General features: G+C 41.9%; 1 protein-coding gene across 2 annotated transcripts in view; it reads left to right on the top strand.

Moving 5' to 3' along the window:
* drp2 (dystrophin related protein 2) overlaps positions 1-21,108 on the top strand; it is a 68,961-nt gene that overhangs the window by 45,134 nt on the left and 2,719 nt on the right. The window contains exons 13-22 of one of the 2 annotated variants that reach the window (XM_068715056.1): positions 682-839; positions 3,175-3,341; positions 4,347-4,458; positions 5,265-5,401; positions 7,082-7,147; positions 13,197-13,262; positions 15,667-15,813; positions 17,503-17,755; positions 20,510-20,627; positions 20,793-20,879. In XM_068715056.1, the coding sequence (XP_068571157.1) occupies positions 682-839; positions 3,175-3,341; positions 4,347-4,458; positions 5,265-5,401; positions 7,082-7,147; positions 13,197-13,262; positions 15,667-15,813; positions 17,503-17,755; positions 20,510-20,627; positions 20,793-20,879 (1,311 nt within the window). The other variant, XM_068715057.1, reaches the window with a different exon arrangement.

Here is a 21,108-nt window from a genome sequence, read left to right as displayed (position 1 = left end):
ATGAGAACTATAAATAGGAGGCTGTTTAACATGCAGGTGTTAAAGCCAAGTGTTGTCCCTGTAGGGTTGAATAAGTACACAGAGAGGGGGATACATGGGATGCTGCTTATACAGGCATTGTGCAGCAGCCTCACACGCCTGTCAGCATTCATCTCTTCAGTGACAGGCGAGTGCCAGCTAGCTTGGTAAAGGCCTCATTCAAAACCTGACAAGACTCCACTTAATGCAGCTCTTTCTTCTCCATGCAGACCAGCAGCCAGGACATTAATACTTATTCTGTCTCCGTCTATATGTCACTAAAGTGAGTTTCATTACATATAACTAGGTTTGGTAAACCAGTTGCCCGAGATGTAAAGCAGATGTGTTGTTTTTTGTTTTTGTACTAAAGTTATGCCATTATTTTGCAGACCACATATTTGTCACATATTTCAATTTATATGAATTAGGAATGCATGCCTTTGTAATTATAATCCTAATATACATTTTGAAAAGCTGAGAACATGTAGCAATAAATTCCCTAAATAAGCAGATGCGTAGAAGTGTATGCAGATATGATGATAATAAAAATAATTCTTCATGCATACAAATGCGATGCACGATTAATGATGTTACACACTAGTTAGTTTCTGCATAGGTGATGCATTACTTTATGTATTTTTTCGCATGTTCTGGCGGTTGCAGATTTATTCCGTCAGGTGTCTGGTCCTGGAGGTTTGACAGACCAGCGTCACCTCAGCCTGCTGCTCCATGAAGCCATCCAGATCCCCCGACAGTTGGGTGAAGTCGCTGCTTTTGGGGGCAGCAACGTGGAGCCCAGCGTCCGCAGCTGCTTCCGCGTGGTGAGGACAGAGTTACCGCCATGCACGGCACACCTAAACACATTCACAGATAGGCAAATTGTACTAAAGACAATAAGAACAGATGAAATCAGCCGCCTGGATTATGTAGTGAGTTCACCTTACCCCATTCGATCAGATAAACGCTTTTTTTTCTGGCATTGATATAGTCTTGTTTCAGTCACAAGGTTCAACTACTTATGGATTTTTGTGGCCCAATGTCCCTGTTAGTCAAGCCTTTTCACACAAGCAAGGAGCATGCTGACCTCCACTGGGGAGCGTTGTAACACTTGATGATGCTTGTTTCAGTCCTTGAATCAATGGCTTGATTGCTCCGACAAAGAAGTTTGAAAGTCGACCTTCAAATCCCACGTTGCCCTGCTGTTACAGTATACTGCTGTATCTCAAACTTCACTAATCTATTAATTACCGTGTACGAAAATAATGAGTGACCTCTGGAAAATCCGAACCGATTTTGTCTGTGCCAAGACAAAATTACAAATACAGAAACAGAATAATAAAGGCAGAAACTTCAAAACCGAGTTGAAAAATCAAACATTTGCCTTTTGAAGATTTCCATCAAAAGCCAAGTATGAAAAAATTATGATGTCAGATATACAAAGCCTATTGTGTTTTACTGACATCAGCGGAGTCCTTCAGAGGAAAGTTATAATTATTTTACCTAAAGAAGCCTTGACTGCACTACACATAGTCACAGTGTTGCCTCACAAACGTTACTTCACATTAATATTGCATTGCATTGCTTTTAATGTACATGAAATAAAGTGGTAGATAATGCATGATGCTTCCAACCATACATGGACTGTAGATGAGGATCTATTGGAATATTGATATGATAAAGTGAGGTCACAGAGTTCAGTAGCCGACAGAGAAATAGCAAATGAGGAGCCATGTTCAAATCATGAATTGATTTGTCTTTCCCTCCTTAGCTTGTTCTTAATGCGTGAAGAGTTACGTTTGCCGCAGGTTGCAGGAACTTTACCTTTTTCGACATTTAACTGGGGACACCAGATAATTAGGGAGTTGATAGGAGCAGGCCACAGCTTTTTTTTTAAAAAAAAAAGGTAGCCTATGCAATCCTTTTAATCCCCTCATTTTTTAGGCAGATCCTAATTATACACATTTTATTCTGGTCCATGCTTGCTGTATCAGCTACTGCTGATTAAAATCAATTTCTTCCTCCATGTCACGGCATTTAGTTGAAGATGAAATATCCATGTAATGCGAATGGGGGGGGGGTTGACCCGCTTGCCCGTTCATCACTTGGCTTGCAAATGAGTGAGTCAGTTTGTTGAGGTGTCGCTAGCACCTCTTGTGGACGTTGACCTTTAGACTCTGCTGGCAGAGGAGCAGATGGATTGACTCGGGACAGAGAATATGCAGCGGTTATACAGAACAATAGGACTGTATGTGGGCAGAGGCTATTTTGTCAAATTTAACGTGAGTAATAACTCAACATTTAATACATATTGTTCTACTTTATGAGAAGGGATGCGTGTCGTTTAGTGGATGTATGGGGCAGAAAGCACAGAGTTTTGATGGATAACTGCATGTTTATCACTCTACTTTTGCCATGATGTTTAAAGCATCCCATCTGCTCCGCGAGCTGCTTAGAGATGCGGTGGCGTGCTCAGCATAGTCAGTGCTAGTTCCAGGTGTTTGGGATGCGAGCAGCTGCTATTTGACCTCCCACATGGAGCTGGCTACTTTACTACCAGAGAGGAGCGCCTTCATACCCGGGAGACTCTATACCTCTGTACCCCTCACAGTCTGTGTGATCAGTGCACACACACACACACACATTTATTATGCTACTCTGCTTGAGCAGTGGAGGAAGCCCCAGGGAAATCAACCTCTTAATGCATCTCTGATGCAGACTTAATGAGAATTTAGCACATCACGGATTTCGGTGCTTGGCGAGTCATTCTTTTATTAGGTTGACTTCCTTTTTTATCCCACTTTCTGGAATTCTCAAAAAAGGTGTCTGCAGGAGAGACGGACTGCATGCAGACATATAAACACACATATAGTATACACACAGATGCATAAGTTATGTCTGCTGTGTTTTAGCTTCATAATTGTTTAAGTAGGTGCATAAAAGCTAAATATATCCCAAAGTGTGGTGCATCTTTTCTCACCCTTTTTTGTCCTCCTCTTATCTTTTGTATTCTCTTTGATTTCCTGTCGCTCAGTGCTGGACCACCTTTGGAAAGGAAGCACAGCTTCTCCTCTCATTAATTTGTGTACCTGCCCTGCTGTTGGTCTATATTTGGATTGTTTACAGTCTCCTCCCCCCCCCCCCCCCTTCCTTTTGCAGGCCCCAGGGAAACCTGCCATTGAGGTATCTCACTTCCTGGAGTGGATGAGCCTGGAGCCCCAGTCGATGGTTTGGCTGCCTGTCCTCCACCGTGTGGCTGCTGCAGAGTCAACCAAGCACCAGGCCAAATGCTACGTCTGCAAACAGTGTCCCATCAAGGGCTTCAGGTAGGCTAACTTAACAGTGATCACAGTGGGCTATTGCACAGAAAAGAGAAGAACAGAGCATATAAATGAGGAACAAATGCACATACACCACCCAAAAACATGTTCGGTAGAATACAGTTATTGTCATTATGAGGGTGTGTCAATTAAACTTTAACTTCCTGCAAGTTCAATAGCATTATACGGTAAAATAACTGGGTATTTTAGTCATTGTGTATGTAATATAAATCCAAGAAAAAGTCTTATAGTTAGCATTATAACACTAACTTATTAATAAATTGGATTAATACAAATAGGTGGGGGCATTTTGACAGTCAAAAGTAGAAGCAAAGAAATACATTTTAATAGTGGCAGCTGGTGTTTTCATTATATATAAGAATCGCTGCTAACTAGATAAAAGCGTGTTACAGATGCTGGAGCTAAGATACAATGTAAGATAATAAATAATAGGTGCAGCCGCACACTCCAATCTGTGCAATAATATTCATTTATTGAAGCAGGCTTCAAGCATCGTGATTGAAGGTCCTTGACGGAGAACTTGCCTCAACATTTTTTTTTATCGCACAGATTGTCGTGTGCAGATGCTTTTCCTGTTGTTATGCAATGTTCCAATTTCCATAATATTTGGCACAGAAAGTAATTTGTCTGCTGTATGTGGATATTGTATTCAAATGTTGATTTCACCTTCCTTCATCAGTAATTTACACATAGATCAGAAAGAACATAGCTGAAACTAATCCCAATACATTATTAGTACTTGAGATACGGTCACTAACTTAGGTTGCTGTAATGGAGCACATACTGTACCTGTATCAGCAGAAGGATGTGTGGAAAAAAAGCATATCAATTAAACACACAGACATGCCCAGCCCTTTATTCTTCACACACACACACACACACACACACACACACACATACATACACACACACACAGACACACACACGATGCCCTACTCTGCCTTATTCTCTTGTATCAGTTCAACCTCTCCGTTATATTGATCTTGACAGGTATCGCAGTTTGAAGCAGTTCAATGTGGACATCTGCCAGACATGTTTTCTAACCGGCCGCACTACCAAGGGAAAGAAGCTGCACTACCCCATCATGGAGTACTACACACCAGTAAGACAAACATCTAGTGCTTTAACGGAATACAAATCCAAGGCTCCAGGGACAAATAACACTCCTATCTCCTGATTCCTGCTGCCAGACCTAGATTAGCCACCGTCTCCACTGTAAGATCTCTAAGTGTACACTGTTATGTATGCTTACACTGCCTTATCCAGATCCATAGTATGCAGAGATTGACTGCCACTCAACAGTAACATCCTTTTTGGCTCACATAGTGCACACATAAAGTGCTATTTGGAGCACACATTGTGCACTAAACCTCGATAAAACCAGAGTCTTAAGCGATAGCACGCACAATCTCCGAAGTCGAGTTAATTCCAAAGGAGTAGGTGTAACCGGAGTGCTGGAGTGGACTGGAGATCGTGCCAGATTTAATCTCTAATCAATTCTGAGCTGTAAAATGTGGCAAAAAGCCAGCCACACAATGATTTTTTTTTTTTATTTTGACTGGACAATATTTTATATTAGCTAGCTAGAGCTTTTCACAACGCTGAGGCACGCAGGCACCCATAGATTTCTACTATGATTAGATATAGATAGAGTAAACAAGAGAGCCAGAGAGAGAAAATGAAGGAAGGAAGCAGAGAGAGCAGTAAAAAACGAAATGAGAAAGCAGATAGAGGAATAAGTTAGTGAGAAAAAACATTGCTGAGACAGAGTGCACAAATTTCGGATGAGGTAATTTTGGAAAAGGCAACATATTCAAGAAGTCTTAAGCGGTGTAATTGGTCTCCAACCTTTCCACCAACGCCACTTCTCACCCCCCCAACCCCTCCCCTCCTAAATCGCAACTACAGACAACCTCGGGAGAGAAGATGAGGGACTTTGCCAAGACACTGAAGAATAAGTTCAGGTCAAAGCAGTACTTCACCAAGCACCCGCAGAGAGGTTACCTGCCCGTGCAATCTGTGCTGGAAGCCGAGAGCTCGGAGACGTGAGTCCCACACATAAACACTCACACAAAACACAGACTTCTCTCCGCTTTTCTGTCGCCTATCACGTTCACCCATTCAAACTCCTGCTGTTGTAGGTAAATTCTCATGCTCTGACAATGTTCGGGGCATTCTTTCCTGCTTAGATGGGTTAAAAGGATGGCTCTGTGTTCAGAATTAACATAACGTTATTTATTCCTGTGATCTCAGTCTGGCTCAGATTCTCTGTTCACATGAGCGAGTCTCACCCAAAGGGAAAAACAAGAGCAATGAGACTAAAATCCATGAGATCATCAAGAAGCATAGCTGAGGGCTACGGCAGTACCCAGGGAGATTTAGCATCATTATGGGTCCATATTGTGGCCAACTGTGTCACAGTAAGGTCACCTTTTTTTAACCTCATAAAATGATTACATGAATCCAGTGGTTGAAGCCAAGTAAACATTATATTTTATAATGCCTATTGTAGATTATTGTATAATTATTTCTGATGCTTCAATGTATAAGCAGCATTTTAATGGTTGAAATGTTGCTGATTTAAACTTTTGTATACACCTTGTGTGGTGGTTTACTATGGTGGTTTCTAGCCTGGGGACCCCTCAAGGGAGTTTTAAGATGAATCTGAAAGTCTGCCATGTTATTAACAAGATAGGGAAGAAGAAACAACATTTCTGCAACACAAAATGTTTGTCAAACCTTTGCTCTCTTCTTCGTTTTACCTCCACATGACTGAAAACTCTTAACAACATAAGAGGAGAACATAACTCTTTGGTTGAATGACACTTATCGGTAACCAGAACACTTCTGATGCCAAAATCGTGTCCCGTTGCCTACAGATTGCATATTGAATGCAGAATCTGTTTGTAGAATAAGGATGCTCAAACCAATGCCTCGACAGAGGCTGGGTCTGGAGTGAGGAAATCTGTTGCACGCGTTTATAGCAACAAGGTGCAGCACCTAACGTTGCCTCATGAAGCATGTCTTCATCAGGGTAGGAAGACACAGTGGCAGTGTAGACGTTTGAATTGCCTGCGCCCAGCCAACAGCTGTCTCTCATTTGCTAGACAAGGTTTGGTCATTGCTTATGACACCTGCCAATGACATATTTCCACAGCGTATATAAATATACATCATAGAAAACCAGCGAAACAAACACGATGGATTCCTTTCTTTAATTAGCCCATTGCTCAGTTGTATTTATTGTATAAATCCAGTAGTTTTCTCTACACAGTCAAGACTCTTTGTGTGAATAGCCGTCCTGTGTTACTTACTGTAACTGGATGCTCCAGATCTCCTCACTGCAGATCCTGAACCACTCATAGCTCATAGAAATATGCGAACTGTGGTTAAGAGTCATGATGAAGTTATTGCATGACTACAAGCCAAACATGTAGGGAACCAGTGGTTCAATCAACTGAAATACATCGCATTTTAAGACCATCATGTGTTTTGTGTATACAATCTTAATCTGCAAAGTAACTATTAACTAATGATCTTAAATAAATGTGAGGAAAGTACACGTTGAAACAAGTCATATATCTCTTGCTTGCATCTTAACTGTGTTCACAGGTAAAACTGTGTACATGATGTGTTTTTTTAATAATGCAACCACATCATCCATACTTGGAGAGTGTTAGAAATGCCTCGGTGAGGTAGTAACGTTTGGCTTCTGTTGTTCCCAGGCCGTGCTCCTCACCCAAGCTGCCCCACGCAGACACCCACAGCAGGATTGAACATTATGCCAGCAGGTACGTGGCCCACTGTGCTGTGCTATACATCAAATCACACCACCGAAGCATCTCACTTTGCTCTCTACAAATCAACTTTTCCTCTTCTTTATATCCACTCCACCCCTCCTTCCGCCTTCTTCTCCTCCCCCGTCTTCTCTGCTCCCTCTCCTCACCCTTTAAGTCTTCGCCACACACTGATTGAAGTATTGATTTGGCTACGTTGTGCACTGTGCTCCAGCCACGGTAGAGACTGAAGCCTACCGCCCAGCAGTTTCCCTCCCTCTCACTCTCCACATGAACACACGCTGGCTGCCGCACATAAGCAGAGCAGTTGGTGGTTGTGTCTGTGAGTGTGGAGGTCAGCGGGGTTCAGCGTGCCTAGCGGCTTGTCACTTGCTAGGGCAGTGAGCCCATTGGTCACCTGGGAGCTGTTGGTGTGGATTAGTGTCTGTCTGACAGGTTATAAACAGGGGCACAGCACTGGACTCTCCCACAGTGCTACAGAGCTGGACACACACACACATTTCCACTGAGCCTGCAGAGAGTGTGTGTGTGTGTGTGCGTGTGCGTGTGCGCGCACCATTGTGTATTACTTCCCTGAGGCTCTTCCACACAACTGCTTTAGACACTGCCAAAACAGAGGGAACAGACACCAACAAGAGAGCAGGAGCAATTGTCCTCTTTACCCCTCTTATCTCTCCCTTTTTTTCCCTTTCTCCTGTTCTGTTTGCCTTTTTTGTGCTTTGTTTTATCTTTGATCCCCCTCTTCTATTGTCTCCCACCGACACATTTATTTCGTCCTCTTTTTCTATCTCATGCTCTTGCTTCCCTAATCCTTTCTTCTCCTCCATTCTTTAATATATGTTCTGTTATCCTTTTACATGTACTCGTGTGTTGCTAATAACCGAACAATTCAAACTTCAAACATCTATTGAGTCATGTTGGTCACAGAAATCTTAACCAGCATAAGGCTGTAGCTGCCAAAAGTTCTTCACCATAATAAACAAAAGAAATGGAAACCTGGTGTGATTTGTGCTTTTTCTAAGCACCATTATTAATTATAAATTATGTATAACACACTATAGTTGTAAGCAGATATAAGGAGGGTTGAAATGTATTCATTTTTTAATAACTTACTGCTCATATGAACGATCTGTTACTGGTGTAGAAACAGATAATGCATGTTTTCTAATATAACATTGTTGTATTCTTACATTAATATGTCTTCTGAGCACATTCATAAACACTTTGAAAGGTAAATGCTGGCAATATTCTATATTTTTGTCTGTGAGAGACCAATGTTTACTGTGTGGCTTATCCAGCCTGTCTGTCTCACAGCCTCAAGCCCATTCTTTACTACAACATCTTTAAAAACAGGTTGTGAATACATGCTTTCAATATTTCCAGGGCATAACAGCTGTCGCTTTAGCAAATGTTACTCAAACAGAAGTAAATACTGATTTCAGCCACAGATCTTGTGCGCTAGTGAGTATTTCTGGCAGTTGGATTAACTGTAAATTATGAGGAAACATGTCAGGCTCATTGATGTGTTTTCAATCATTTTGTACAATAATTGCACAGAGGTATAATTTGTTCGAATAATACGCAATATCACCAGACTTATCCTTTAAACTTGCTGGTTAATGAGTGAATAGTGTAACTGTGTAATCAAGCATTCATTGACAGTGCATACACCAGTTATGGCTGTTTAATAGAAGGAGTTACAGATGCACTCACAAAACCCATAAATGCTCTTGTTGTATTTACTTACAATCATTTACTCAGTGTTTATACTCTGCTGATTAATGCTCAACAGGAGTTAAGATAAAGACTTACCATTGTGCTGCATATTGCTACACAAGGTACAAGAACACAATGCTCATACAGAGGGACAGTTATACAATTCATTAAATATATGTATATTTAATAGTATGTATGTTACTTTATTAAATGTCTTTCCTGTGAAGCTTTTACGGAGACATAATCGGAGGCATTTTGATCCAATTCGGTGGTAGTTTTTGGTAGGCCTTAGTTAGCTGTCTTGAGTTGGAAAGCATGATATTGGGGGCAGCCGCTAATCACAGGGTCAGCGGTTCGATCCCTGGTTCCGCATGACAACATGTCAATACTGCTCCGGATAGTTAGGCCAGCGCCCGGCTCGGTAGTTTGCTGCCATTAGTGTGTGTGAGTGAAGGGGTGAACAAGAGGCATTCAACAGAATAAAATGAAGAAGTGATGACATTTTGCTCAGACATGACGGAGGCATACAACCACTAGGCCGCAATTCTAGTTGTTATCTTGTCCCCTTTCCATGTTTAGTTCATTGACCAGCACTACTTTGATCCTGCGTGCCAAAGAGACATTATGCTGGCTCAAAATGAATGAGTATTGAGTGAGTTTGCTCTGCTTATTCCATCATGATCTGAGCACTATCATAATAAGAGTAGACGGAGCAGTCTGTCTGTCTCTGATTCCTTATTTAAATTCATCCCCCGTATTATTCGTAACTCTCTGCTCACTTTGAACCTTAATGGAAAGTCAAGGCAATGTCAAAATACTGGGTGTCATCACCGGCAGGTCGGTGTCTGAAATTCTTCCCCTACTGATGATATATTAGACAGGTGTGTGTGTGTGTGTGTGTGTGTGTGTGTGTGTGTGTGTGTGTGTGTGTGTGTGTGTGTGTGTGTGTGTGTGTGTGTGTGTGCGTGCGTGCGTGCGTGCGTGCGTGTGTGTGTCAGTGTCAAAGTGCCCTTCAGCCAAAAAAAAGACGTGTTAATCCATGGCAATAATGCAGTCTCCTGTCATCTCAAGGGAGATAAGATATTTGATGTTTGGGGTTAGAAAAGCCAGATTTGCAGACATGTCAAACACTGACACTGCCTCTGTCTCCTACTCATCTCTCTCTTTGTATCCCCCCCCCCCCCCCCCCCTCCCATATTGATGCAGGAGTAGAGTTCATTCCTTTCATCAGCGCTGCTTCGATATCTTATAGGGTTAGGGTTATATATTTTTTGAACATGCTATACTTTTTACTTTATTCGACATGCTCGATATTTGACTTTTTCGAAATATTATACTAAGACGTTTTTATGACATTTTCAACATTCTATACTATGACTTTATTTACGTGTTATGTTACTTTCTACTCCACTAAAATCTTAGAGGTAAATATTGTAGTTTTCACTATTTCATAAATTTAGTTACGTCACTTTACAGATTCTTACTACATATACACACACAATGTTTTTTTTATTTTGAAATGGGCACTGAGCACTTTTAAGTATATTTTGATGCCAATACTTTTGTACTTGTCTACAAGGCTAATTCATGTCAAGTCACCACAATCCTCTACAAAGCAGAAAACTCATGCCACCAACTTCCCAGAAGTCTGTGAACATCCGGTGCTAAAATTGTTCTTCGGATGTTCGCAAACTCCCCTTTTTTATTTATCTATGAACAGCCTGAAATTGTCCACAGTTCAAAACTAATTTCACATCAGATTAATAGCAAAGCACCCCAGAGTGTCAATTATGGATAATGAGAACATTTTGATGTAGTATTTCAAAATGAAAGCCCTTCAAAATCTCATGCATGAGCTAATTTCCTTATAATTTCAGATTAACTTTTAAAAGAAATGGTCTATTGTTACATAATAGTTTCAATTTAGATTTATAGTACACTACCTCAAAGTGTCACTCGGGGATAACCAGGACATTCTGATGTAGCATTTCAAAATGAAAGGCCTTCAAAATCTCACAATTTGTAATGACCTCTAAGATATAGAGGATAGATGGGAGGAAGATACTGAAAAACCTCTTAGAACTCTGTTAGGATTTCTCCTCTCTCTCTCTCTCTCTCTCTCTCTCTCTCTCTCTCTCTCTCTCTCCCGCTTCTCATTTCCTCTCACATCCATTTACATTCCTGCAGGATGCAGAACACAAATGTGTGCACAAGACACCCACACACACACACATACCCATGCTACTATTTCCTATTACTTTCTACACTTTCATTTCTCATTTGCTGTTGTCCCTGACTGAGGCTCCAGGTTTGTGAAGGCTTTCTGATGAACAGTGTTCCAGGTTGAATTACGAGCGGTCAGGTTCACAGGCCGGACCCCCTGAAACAGGACATGGATAAATCCTAAAATTCTCAATTTTATGGTGTCATCAGACTCTGGAGAGAGATAGGATGTGATGTGGATGTCCCTGACAGCCTCTACATCACTCACCCCTCCTTCTTCCGCCCTTCAGCTGACGACACTCTGCGAAAGATGATGCAGCATGGAGCGTGTTGTGTGTACAGTATGTGTGTACTGAGAATGCTGCAGTGTAGATTTAAGACTGCTGCTTTCATGTAGCACGTGTGTGTGTGTGTGTGTGTGTGTGTGTGTGTGTGTGTGTGTGTGTGTATGTATGCATGTATGTAGGCAGCCACATTAACATCAGTGGTTTGGTTCTCTACACTGTTTAAATTACCTTTCTTGAAGGAAAAACCTTCCCTTTGATCATCCAACACTATTACATATCATGAGCATGTCATATTCAGCAGTATCTTATGAATTAAGTGGTGTACCCACTTTCACTCAACCTGCATCTTCTTCAGAACATATCGTCCTACATTTCTTTTTCTTTTTTTAAAGGGTGTCAGAGAACGGGTGGCCTTGTGCATTCAGGTGGAAGCTGTACATGTGGGTAGATGATGTGAAGGTTTTTTCAGTCAAGAGAGAAGCGTTAATACACGGTTACTGATACATGCAGTGAACAATGAATGATTGGCGACACAAACACAAAGAAAACACTGCTAATAATTGTTGTAATACTTGTTCACAACTGTCTCTTAATACATTATTGGTATTATAGCAATGAAACAACAAAAAATGCAGCTGCACAGCCAAAATAAGCGAAGTGCAAACGACTAAGATTTCAACTGTAATATAGAAAAGTAGTTTTCTTTCAGTTTACACTTTAAGTAAGTGTAAGAGTGTACAGAATAACAATATTGTGGAAGTAGTTTAAGTTTGACTGCTTTTGTTTACTTCACATTCTTTTTAATATAAAGTAGCCAATATATACAGTGCATATGCTAAACTCTTGCCATATCCAGTCTTTTTATTTAGTAAATTGACTTAATTTATGTAAAGTGCTTTAAAATGTTCCTCTTATTCACACACACACACACACACACCCGTGCACCGATAGCAGCGAGCTATCATGCCAGGCGCTGGCCTAACCATTGGGAGCAATCAGAGTTCAGTGTCTCAATGTGGTTTTTCTTTATTTATGCCATCAAACCTAAAACAATAAAAGCAGCATGTATTTTTCAGTTTTTTTTTTCCCCTCTTCTGCAGCATTTTCTTTTGTTATAGTAGCGAAACCGCTTACAGAGCAGCATGCACAGTGCAGCTGTTCACTGACAGTCAGCAGGACGTAATGCAGAACTAGAGGTGCTGTCCTTGGTCCTGAAGAGCCACACAGCGACTCACTCGCTGCCTCCTCACACACACACACACACACACCAACGGTTGCTGTCCATGGTGCTGGATGGAAGCATATTTTTACCTTTTTTATTGCCGATAGACGGTGCACAGTATTTCATCAGAATTTGATCCTGCCCTCCTTCTGCACACTTGTATAGCTCGAACTCTATGGCGAGTACAATTTCTGCCTCTCTGCATTCTTGTCAGTCGGATGTTTGTGTACAGTTGCGAGTTCATAATACTAAAAGCCCATGGTCTTATTCACACTACTTAAAAGCTAAACTGTACTGATGTTTTGGTTTTATCTTGTGTTTGAGGAAGCGTATCTCCCAAGTGGTTGATAATATCAATCTGTTGCTTTTGCTTTTTTCTGCATTTGCTCTGACTCATCCACTCTCTTGTATTTCTCTTTTGTCTGTTTGTATAAATGTGTGTGTGTAAATGTACGTGTGTCACACTCTGTTCTTGGTGTGTGTGTGTGTGTGTGTGTGTGTGTGTGTGTGTGTGTGTGTGTGTGTGTGTGTGTGTGTGTGTGTGTGTGTGTGTGTGTGTGTGTGTGTGTATATATATATATATATATATCTTTAGATTGGCTGAAATGGAGAGCCAGAATTGTTCGTTCTTCACGGATAGCCTGTCTCCTGATGAAAGTCTGTGAGTATGCTGCCCACTCTACCGCCCCCCTCATTACAACCAGAGCCTTTCATTGGGATTAGGTGTGTGTTTTGTGTGCAAAGTCTTTCCTCCTGATACATTGATTGTTTCTGTGTGTGCTCAGACTTGTGCGTATATGTGTGACTGCTAGGGAAAGCTTGGGTAACATGACATAAATAATCAGGCACAAAATGAAAATGACCCACAGCGAGCCACATGCACACAGTCCCCCTTCATCATGCACATGCCTGCTGTGATTAAAGTACGTGGCTGTGGGTAGATACACCAAACCCCACTGAGGAGGGAGAGGTGTGTGTGTGTGTGTGTGTGTGTGTGTGTGTGTGTGTGTGTGTGTGTGCGTGTGGCGAGGTAGCAGCAGTGAGAGGAATGGGGATGTTTGATGTGAATGAGGTGGCCAACAAGATGAGTCCTCATTGTGGAAAGTATCGGGTGGACAGAGTGGTAATGGTAGTATTTGTGTGTGTCTTATTTTGTTGACGTCTGTGTGGGCTACCAACCATTTCCTCCTTCTCTGTATAGTTTTCCTTTTTCATTGCACTTTAAAAGTCAAGGTTACTTGCCCAGCAGCTCTGTTCAAAGTGTCATAAGGTCATTTAGGGATCCAGGTGTGTGTGTGTGTGTGTGTGTTTATGGTGAAGTGTGCTCATTATTTCTTTTCAGATGTGACTTATGTGTGTGTGTGTGTGTGTGTGTGTGTGTGTGTGTGTGTGTGTGTGTGTGTGTGCTCTGAGAGAAGGCTGTGATTGACACCACAATAAAAGTTAGTTTGAGGCTCAGATAAAACTACACCACTTTAAAGCAGTGCAACACTTTTTCAAGCAGTGCTTTTTACTTCTAGAATAAGTGCCGCTGAAGCCTGCTCCCAATGTCTTCGTTGCCATGTGCATGTGTTAAGTGTCGCTTGGATGGAGCTTCGTCACATAAATGTCCGCATATCGGTGCATGTACATAATGTCTGCATGTCCGTCTATAAATCGATGCCTGCCAGTGTGTTTGTATGCACGACACTTCACTTCTGCCTCTTATGTCTAGCAGTGCTGTTTTCCGCTCTTGTGCCTTTGTATCTTGTTGTTCTTAATCTGCCAATCCGTCCTTCTGTCTGTCAGTGCCTCTCTGTTTTTCCTGCTGCACGGCTCTGAACATGCTGCTGTGCTATCTGTGCCTCCAGCTGGTGTTTGGCAGGCATCATACGGTTTCCTGTCCTGAGTCACGCTGCCCGTGTGTGTAGCCTTCACCCTCCGCCTGTGTGCGTTTGATCTGAGTTCACGTTTTTTGCTTATTTCCAGGTAACGGGACATGAAAATAACCCTTAGATGCATAAATCAATGGAGCATTCAGACATCATAAGTGGGTCCAAAACAATCCATATTAGAATCAATGTGTTGTTTTTTTTCTATTATAGGAAAGCTACCCTTATATGTCAACATTTCATCATTACATATACAGTAATGTCGGCAAGCTAATGTAAGCGAACTAAAAAGTAGGTTCATTTGATTATAATAGCAGATACTCTTTAATTTAATTGTAATAAACATCTAAATGTTATGTGGAACAGCTTTCAATTCAGTGATGTAAAATCAAAAACACTAACATCAAATTTAAAATAATATTTGTAAGTGGTGATGGTAATTACAAAAGTTAAACGATTAAATAAGTAAATATAAATTTGGAATGAGATGAAATCCCAAACTTTTCTGAGGAATACCTATGATATGTTCACAGACCAGCTGGATCCTCGTTAACCCACCCATGCATCAAAGTAGGACTGACTCCCCTAAGAACCACATCCAACAGTAGCGGAGGTGTGCTGCAGCTAAGGTGGATCTCGCCATCTCTAGACATAAGCGTTCTGCTTGAAGTAAACCTGTAAATACCTCTGTGGTGTATAATTTGGCTCAATAGAATAGTTTGCTTTTATAGCCCAAATCATAACATATAAACAGTCTTTCCATTAAAATAATTGCCAAACCTTCACAAATGCATCTATTGTTTTACAGCCGTAGGTCTGCAATCATAAGTCTGCGCATTAAGTTTTCCGTTCCATCATGAAATAAAGTGTTTATTATTTGGGCAATATATTTTGATGTTGCTTAAGATCCACCTTCAATTTTTAATAAATGTGAGTGAATTTTTAATGTCGTGTGTGAGCCAAGTTTATGACCGGACATTTAATTATTAGACTGTGAACCTGGATCAATGCCTTTGTCATAGTGTCCCATCCCATTCCTTCCGGACTTGTTTGATTGCAATACCTTCCCTCGTCTTGCACGCCTTGCCTTGCTTTGGCCCGTGTGCTCTCACTTGCCGCCCTTGGCTCTGCTTTGTGCTGCTGGTGGCTGTTTGCTGGTGGCTCAGTGTGCTGTCTCCTGTGTGGGGGACTCAGGGATGAAGATCAGTACCTCCTGCGTCACTCCAGCCCAGCCCTGGACCATGACTCACCCTGCGGACAGCACATGCTGCTGGCCCACCTGGAGCACCAGGACAAGGAGCAGCTCCAATGCACCCTGGCCCGCCTGGAGAACGAGAACAGGTCTGTGTCCCGGAAAAAAAAAGAAGCGCGTGTTTTAGGACGTGGTGCATTGAGTCTAGAGCTAGGTTCTTTTCTTCATTTGTTCAGCTGGTGGGGTTATCGCTGCGTGTTTTGTTTTCACACGCAATAAATGCGTCTGAACTTTGATTACACGTCAACTCGCAGCAACACCAACCTCAAAACATCCATGAAAAATAAGCATTAAGAACTCTGTTGAATTTGGTTATGGATTAGAATGAGATTTAGATCAAGGCTTGTCAAAGTTTGGTTTAGGGAGTGATTTTCATCAGTAAAGCTCCGGAGGCACAATAACACAAATATGCTTATGTTTACTCGGAGGAATTGCACTCCTTTCAGCGTGTCTGCACTTTCACAGTTTGTTGGTGTCCTGCAGAAGAGACAGGAAGAGTCCGTTATGGATGGACTTGTGTGATACGAGTGTGTAAAGCAGCTCTTCAACACATTAGTTCAGATGTTAATGCTTGAATTTTTACATTACATTACAGTCATTTAGCAGACGCTTTTATCCAAAGCGACTTACAATTCAGTATCTATCTACACACCGTAGACGCAGCTACGGGAGCAATTTAGGGGTTAAATGTCTTGCTCAAGGACACATTGACGTGAGACTAGTAGAGCAGGCCAGGGGATCGAACCGACGACCCTCTGATTGAAAGGCGGCCCTGCTCTCCACTTAGCCACGGTCACCCCGAATTTGAATTTATCGCGTCCCAGTTGTTGAGAGGCTCAGGCATTTTCCATAAATGACGCAAAATTCCTTTCTCCTATCCATTTAATTGGGTACCAGAGGCAACCTTGATGATTCAAATGAATAATTTTCTCGTCTTCAAATCGGTTGTGACCTTTCCACACACACACGCACAGCGGCATCCAGCTTACGCACACACACACATACTCGTGCCCTTTGGGTGCCTGAAACCTTGACCCAGCTCAGTAATGACACTGCAGTGTGCTCTGTTGTCCTATTTATGACTATAGTGGCTACTGTAGCTTAGTTTATAACAGCTGCTGTGGCTCTCATGTGGCTCATATCTGAACAATACATCAATACGGGAAACAAACACCTTTAACACTGGGGTTTTTTGGGGGGGGTGGGGGGGGGGGGGTGTACTGGAGACTTCATGTCTTCTTTAACGGCTTAAAAATATACTCATAACATTGTTTTATTAGCGTTGTGCCTTTTTCTCAGGGTTGCTTGCTCAAAGCTTTTCTACATATTGGGTTATAACCAGTTCAGAAGAAAAGAAAAACAATTTAAAGGAGAAAGAAATGTGTTCATTTTGCAATTATTATCATTATTACACATACAGCATTGGAGTTTGTGGGACCACAGACAATGTGGAAGTAAAGCTGGGTTAGTCCACTGGACTGGATATTTGGGCGTGATGACACTGTGTTACGGGCAGCTTTTTAGTAACGCTTCACAGTGCAGCGCATAATCAGTTGACGCTTAATATCACACATGTAGGAGAGAGAAGACATGATTCATTGCAGCTTATGCGCAAAATAAAAATGATTGCTCTCCGTGTGCTACAATGTCAACAATACATTATCCCCTTGGTGGAAGCTGGATAAATACCTTTGGTTGTGTTTATGTGTTTTGTATGCTGCACCAGCATGTGGGCTTGACTGTTTTCCCTCCATCTGTCCTCCACTGTGGGTCCTCAGGGTGCTGCAGAGCGAGTACAGAAGGCTCAAGTGGAAGCACGAAGAGGCGGCGTCGGTTCCCATGCTGACTGAGGCTGGAGAGGGTGGACCAGGTTCACCCACGGAGGGAGGGCAGCAGGATGAGGAGCTCCTGGCCGAGGCACGGGTCCTCCGACAACACAAGACGCGCCTGGAGACCCGCATGCAGATCCTGGAGGACCACAACAAACAGCTGGAGTCCCAGCTTTGCAGGCTCAGGGAGCTGCTGCTACAGGTACACCTCAGAGAGAGGGATGGGGGTGGGGTGTCAGGGAGAGAGTTGAGCAGTAGTACAAATACATTTACAAATACGCTATCTAGGTACAGTTTTAATATACTTACAGTTAGCATTTCTTCTTCTAATCCATTACGTTTCAGAAGCATTGCTTTTTTTCCCACTGCATTTATTTTACAGCCATTGTTAAATAAATGCAGAGCGAGTACACTCGCTCTGCATTTATTTATTGTTTCTTTTAGATTTACATTTTACATACAAAATATATGATCAGCCTCCAAATTATGATAGTTCGGGTAACTTTATTTTACAGGTCTGCCATGGCCGCATGATTTCCTAAAAGTTTCCAGGAAGAAACTGTGTAATTACACGGAAATAGAGACATTGATTATTGATTTCGACAGGGATTTCCTAGAAAAAACTGCTCCAATTAAACCTAAGTAAATATTTATTTATTATACATTTTGTTATTTTGTCTTATTTAGGTTTTTTTGAGTTTGTAAACAAAGAGTTTAGCTTTCTCAAGGTTATGCTAGCTCAGCATTTGGATGCAAGTGGAAGTGTATAAAGTGAAACTATTTGGGAATAATTAGATATGTAGATTGATAAATCCTGCATTATATAGTTGATATTCACAACTTCAACTGTAATATTCTGCCAATATTAATACACCAATAATAGCAGTTGTAGCAGTCCTTCATTCTTTGGTTTATTTTAGCTGAATGTCACAATTCCTCTGAGTTGATTGGAGGGTTTTAATTAAGAATTGAGAGCATCTTGGTGCATTTCCCCTCTTGGCCAATCAGGGTGTGACGACGCCTTTTTTTAAAGGGCCTCAGTGCTGTTCGTGCAAGAGTTATGTACTTTTACTTATCCCCCTTATTGTGCATGGGGTGTAAAATAAGAAAACAGGTTTAAGAATAATAAATCCACAAAAAAAGGATAGTAACAGTAAAAGAAAGCCTTCCACATTGCTCATTCATGTTTATGGAGAAGAGTGACTGAAAAGCAACTAGGATATTTTATATAATTACTTATACTATATAAATACTTACAATATTATATGGGTATTATTCCATCTTCTCATAAACCAACAGTAGTATAAGTGGCTGCTTTATCTGAGCAGCTTACAGTATCTGAGTGTGCCTTCTCCTCTTGCTCCCCTCTCTCTCCCAAGCACTAGCAAGCCTTATCTAATAAGAGGCTGCAATCCAATCGATTATAAATTAGTTTAAATCTAATTTATACAAGACTCTGCTGCCACACGTTTAACACGTTCTAAGAGAAGCAACTCTGTCAATCCAATCCTTGCTGCCCTTGATTTTAAGATTTTACTGTCTGCTTTGAGATCCTTGCATGGTCACACTCGTGCCTATATCTGTGATCTGCTAATTCCCTTTGATCCTGATCGCTGCTTGAGATCCTCTGCTTGGGCTCTACTAATGGTAGCTAACTCAATTTTGACCTGTAACTAAAGGGGACTGGGCCTTTGCTGTCCGGGCTCCTCTGCTGTGGACGTCCCTGTCTCATAAACTGGGAAGGTCAGAAGTTGGATCCCTATAGTCGCTTACGTGTCCATCATCAACAGCATCTGCTCTGTTAAGGGGCTCTGGTTAACTGTCTCAGCTCTATTTCTAACTGAACTGTGGCTCTAGCTTGAATAAAGGGCACAGGCAGACACAGACTCAAGTTTAATGGTTTTCAACATTTGTATGCATCAGAGTTTGTACATCCAGTACTTCATGTAAATTCAGTACAATGTATAAAAAAGGATAAGACAAAAAGGAAGAGACATGACAACTGCTCTGAGAATGTAAATTTCGAACTTTGGCAATATACTATGGCAAGATTGAAATACCAGCAGGGAATACAGAAAGTACAGTATAGAGAGAGAAAAGGCCTTTAGACAGTCTGAACGTAATATAAAAGGATTTACTGCAGCCTAAAGGAAAGGTGTGAGAAAGAGATGGATGGCGGAGTGGGAGCTGACACAAAATGAGAAAGTGTAAATTGTTAGTCGCGGGAGTTCAGATGTAAATTGTGTCACTGAATAAAGAGAAAGCAAAGGGAGTGAGTGACGAGGGAGAAAGACACTTAAAAAGGAGGTGCAGGATGCTTCTTGTTCAGGTTAAAGACTTTGAAAGTAAAGAGGAGGAGGAGGAGGAGGAGGAGGAGGAGGATGTACACATTCCTGGCTGAAAAAAAATGCTGTTCAATTCCTTTTCTCCCAGGACAATATCACAGTTTCATTTCCTCAAAAAATAAAATAAGCCTTTGTAGTCTGTGTAAGTTTATGTATGAATTCCTCCCAATCTCTGCAGACACCCCGATTTCACGGCAACTACTGAACTTACTCACCTCCCGAGTATTGCCGCAGTGTTGCTAAAACAATACAAAAGATGGTGGGTTGCATATATGTGATATTAGGGAATACAACTGAGTTACATTACACATCTTTGATTGTGATTTGAGACTTTCCCTCACGTCTGTCTGCAATGCTGATGTGTGCAGTGCAATTCCCTGTCTTTTTAAGTCTATCAAAGCACAAATCACAGTAACCTAGTGATTTTGTGTAACAGCTGTCAGGCATTTTTATAATTCTGCTCAGTGATGCCAGTGGAGAGCTGCTGGCTGAGCGCCATAAACTATGAAATTAATTTCTATGTGAAAAGCAGTATGTCTCTGCAGCCTAAAACGTGATGGATATGAGCAAACAATCGGATTGAACGTTAATCGGTGTTTCCTTAAAAACAGCCCAAAGATGACTCGGAAGCCAACGGATCAGAGCCGTCAACCCTGTCTTCTCCTGTCTCTGGAGGGGGTCACCACGGGGAGCCGGCCAGCAGAGAGACCACTGACACTGAAGCAGCAGGTCAGCTATAGGCCATGGCTAGATGTGGGCTTGACACATTGAATGTGAAACCCTGCATCTTCCCCTCCCATCCCCCGCCTAACCATTCATAGAGGTGTAACCTTCTGTGTGTGTGTGTGTGTGTGTGTGTGTGTGTGTGTGTGTGTGTGTGTGTGTGTGCGTCAGGGGATGATATGGAGCACGAACAAGATACGGTCCTGCAGCTCCAGGAAGTCATCGAGCAGCTAAGAAACGTCTTCCCTTCAGAACCGGGTGAGTTCTGCTACAGCTGCGCGGACCGCAGCAGCCGATCGCCCCGCGCTTCACAGATGGACTCTTCGCTCCTCTATCACCCACGGGAGAGTGAGAGATGGAGAGGAAAGCAAATATGTACTGCTGTGGGTCGATAGTCGGGGGGGGGGGGGGGGGATTAAATGGCAGGGAGGAGGAGTAAGATAAAGAGAGACAGTAGCACAGAGAGAGAAAGACAACGTCACTGTCA

This window comes from Cebidichthys violaceus, unplaced genomic scaffold, assembly GCF_023349555.1.
Source record: "Cebidichthys violaceus isolate CVI_PGR_0920_01 unplaced genomic scaffold, fCebVio1.0.p SCAF_2, whole genome shotgun sequence".
NCBI lineage: Eukaryota > Metazoa > Chordata > Actinopteri > Perciformes > Stichaeidae > Cebidichthys > Cebidichthys violaceus.
Note: the sequence above shows the minus strand (reverse complement) of the source record. Positions and strands in the feature narration are given on the sequence as shown.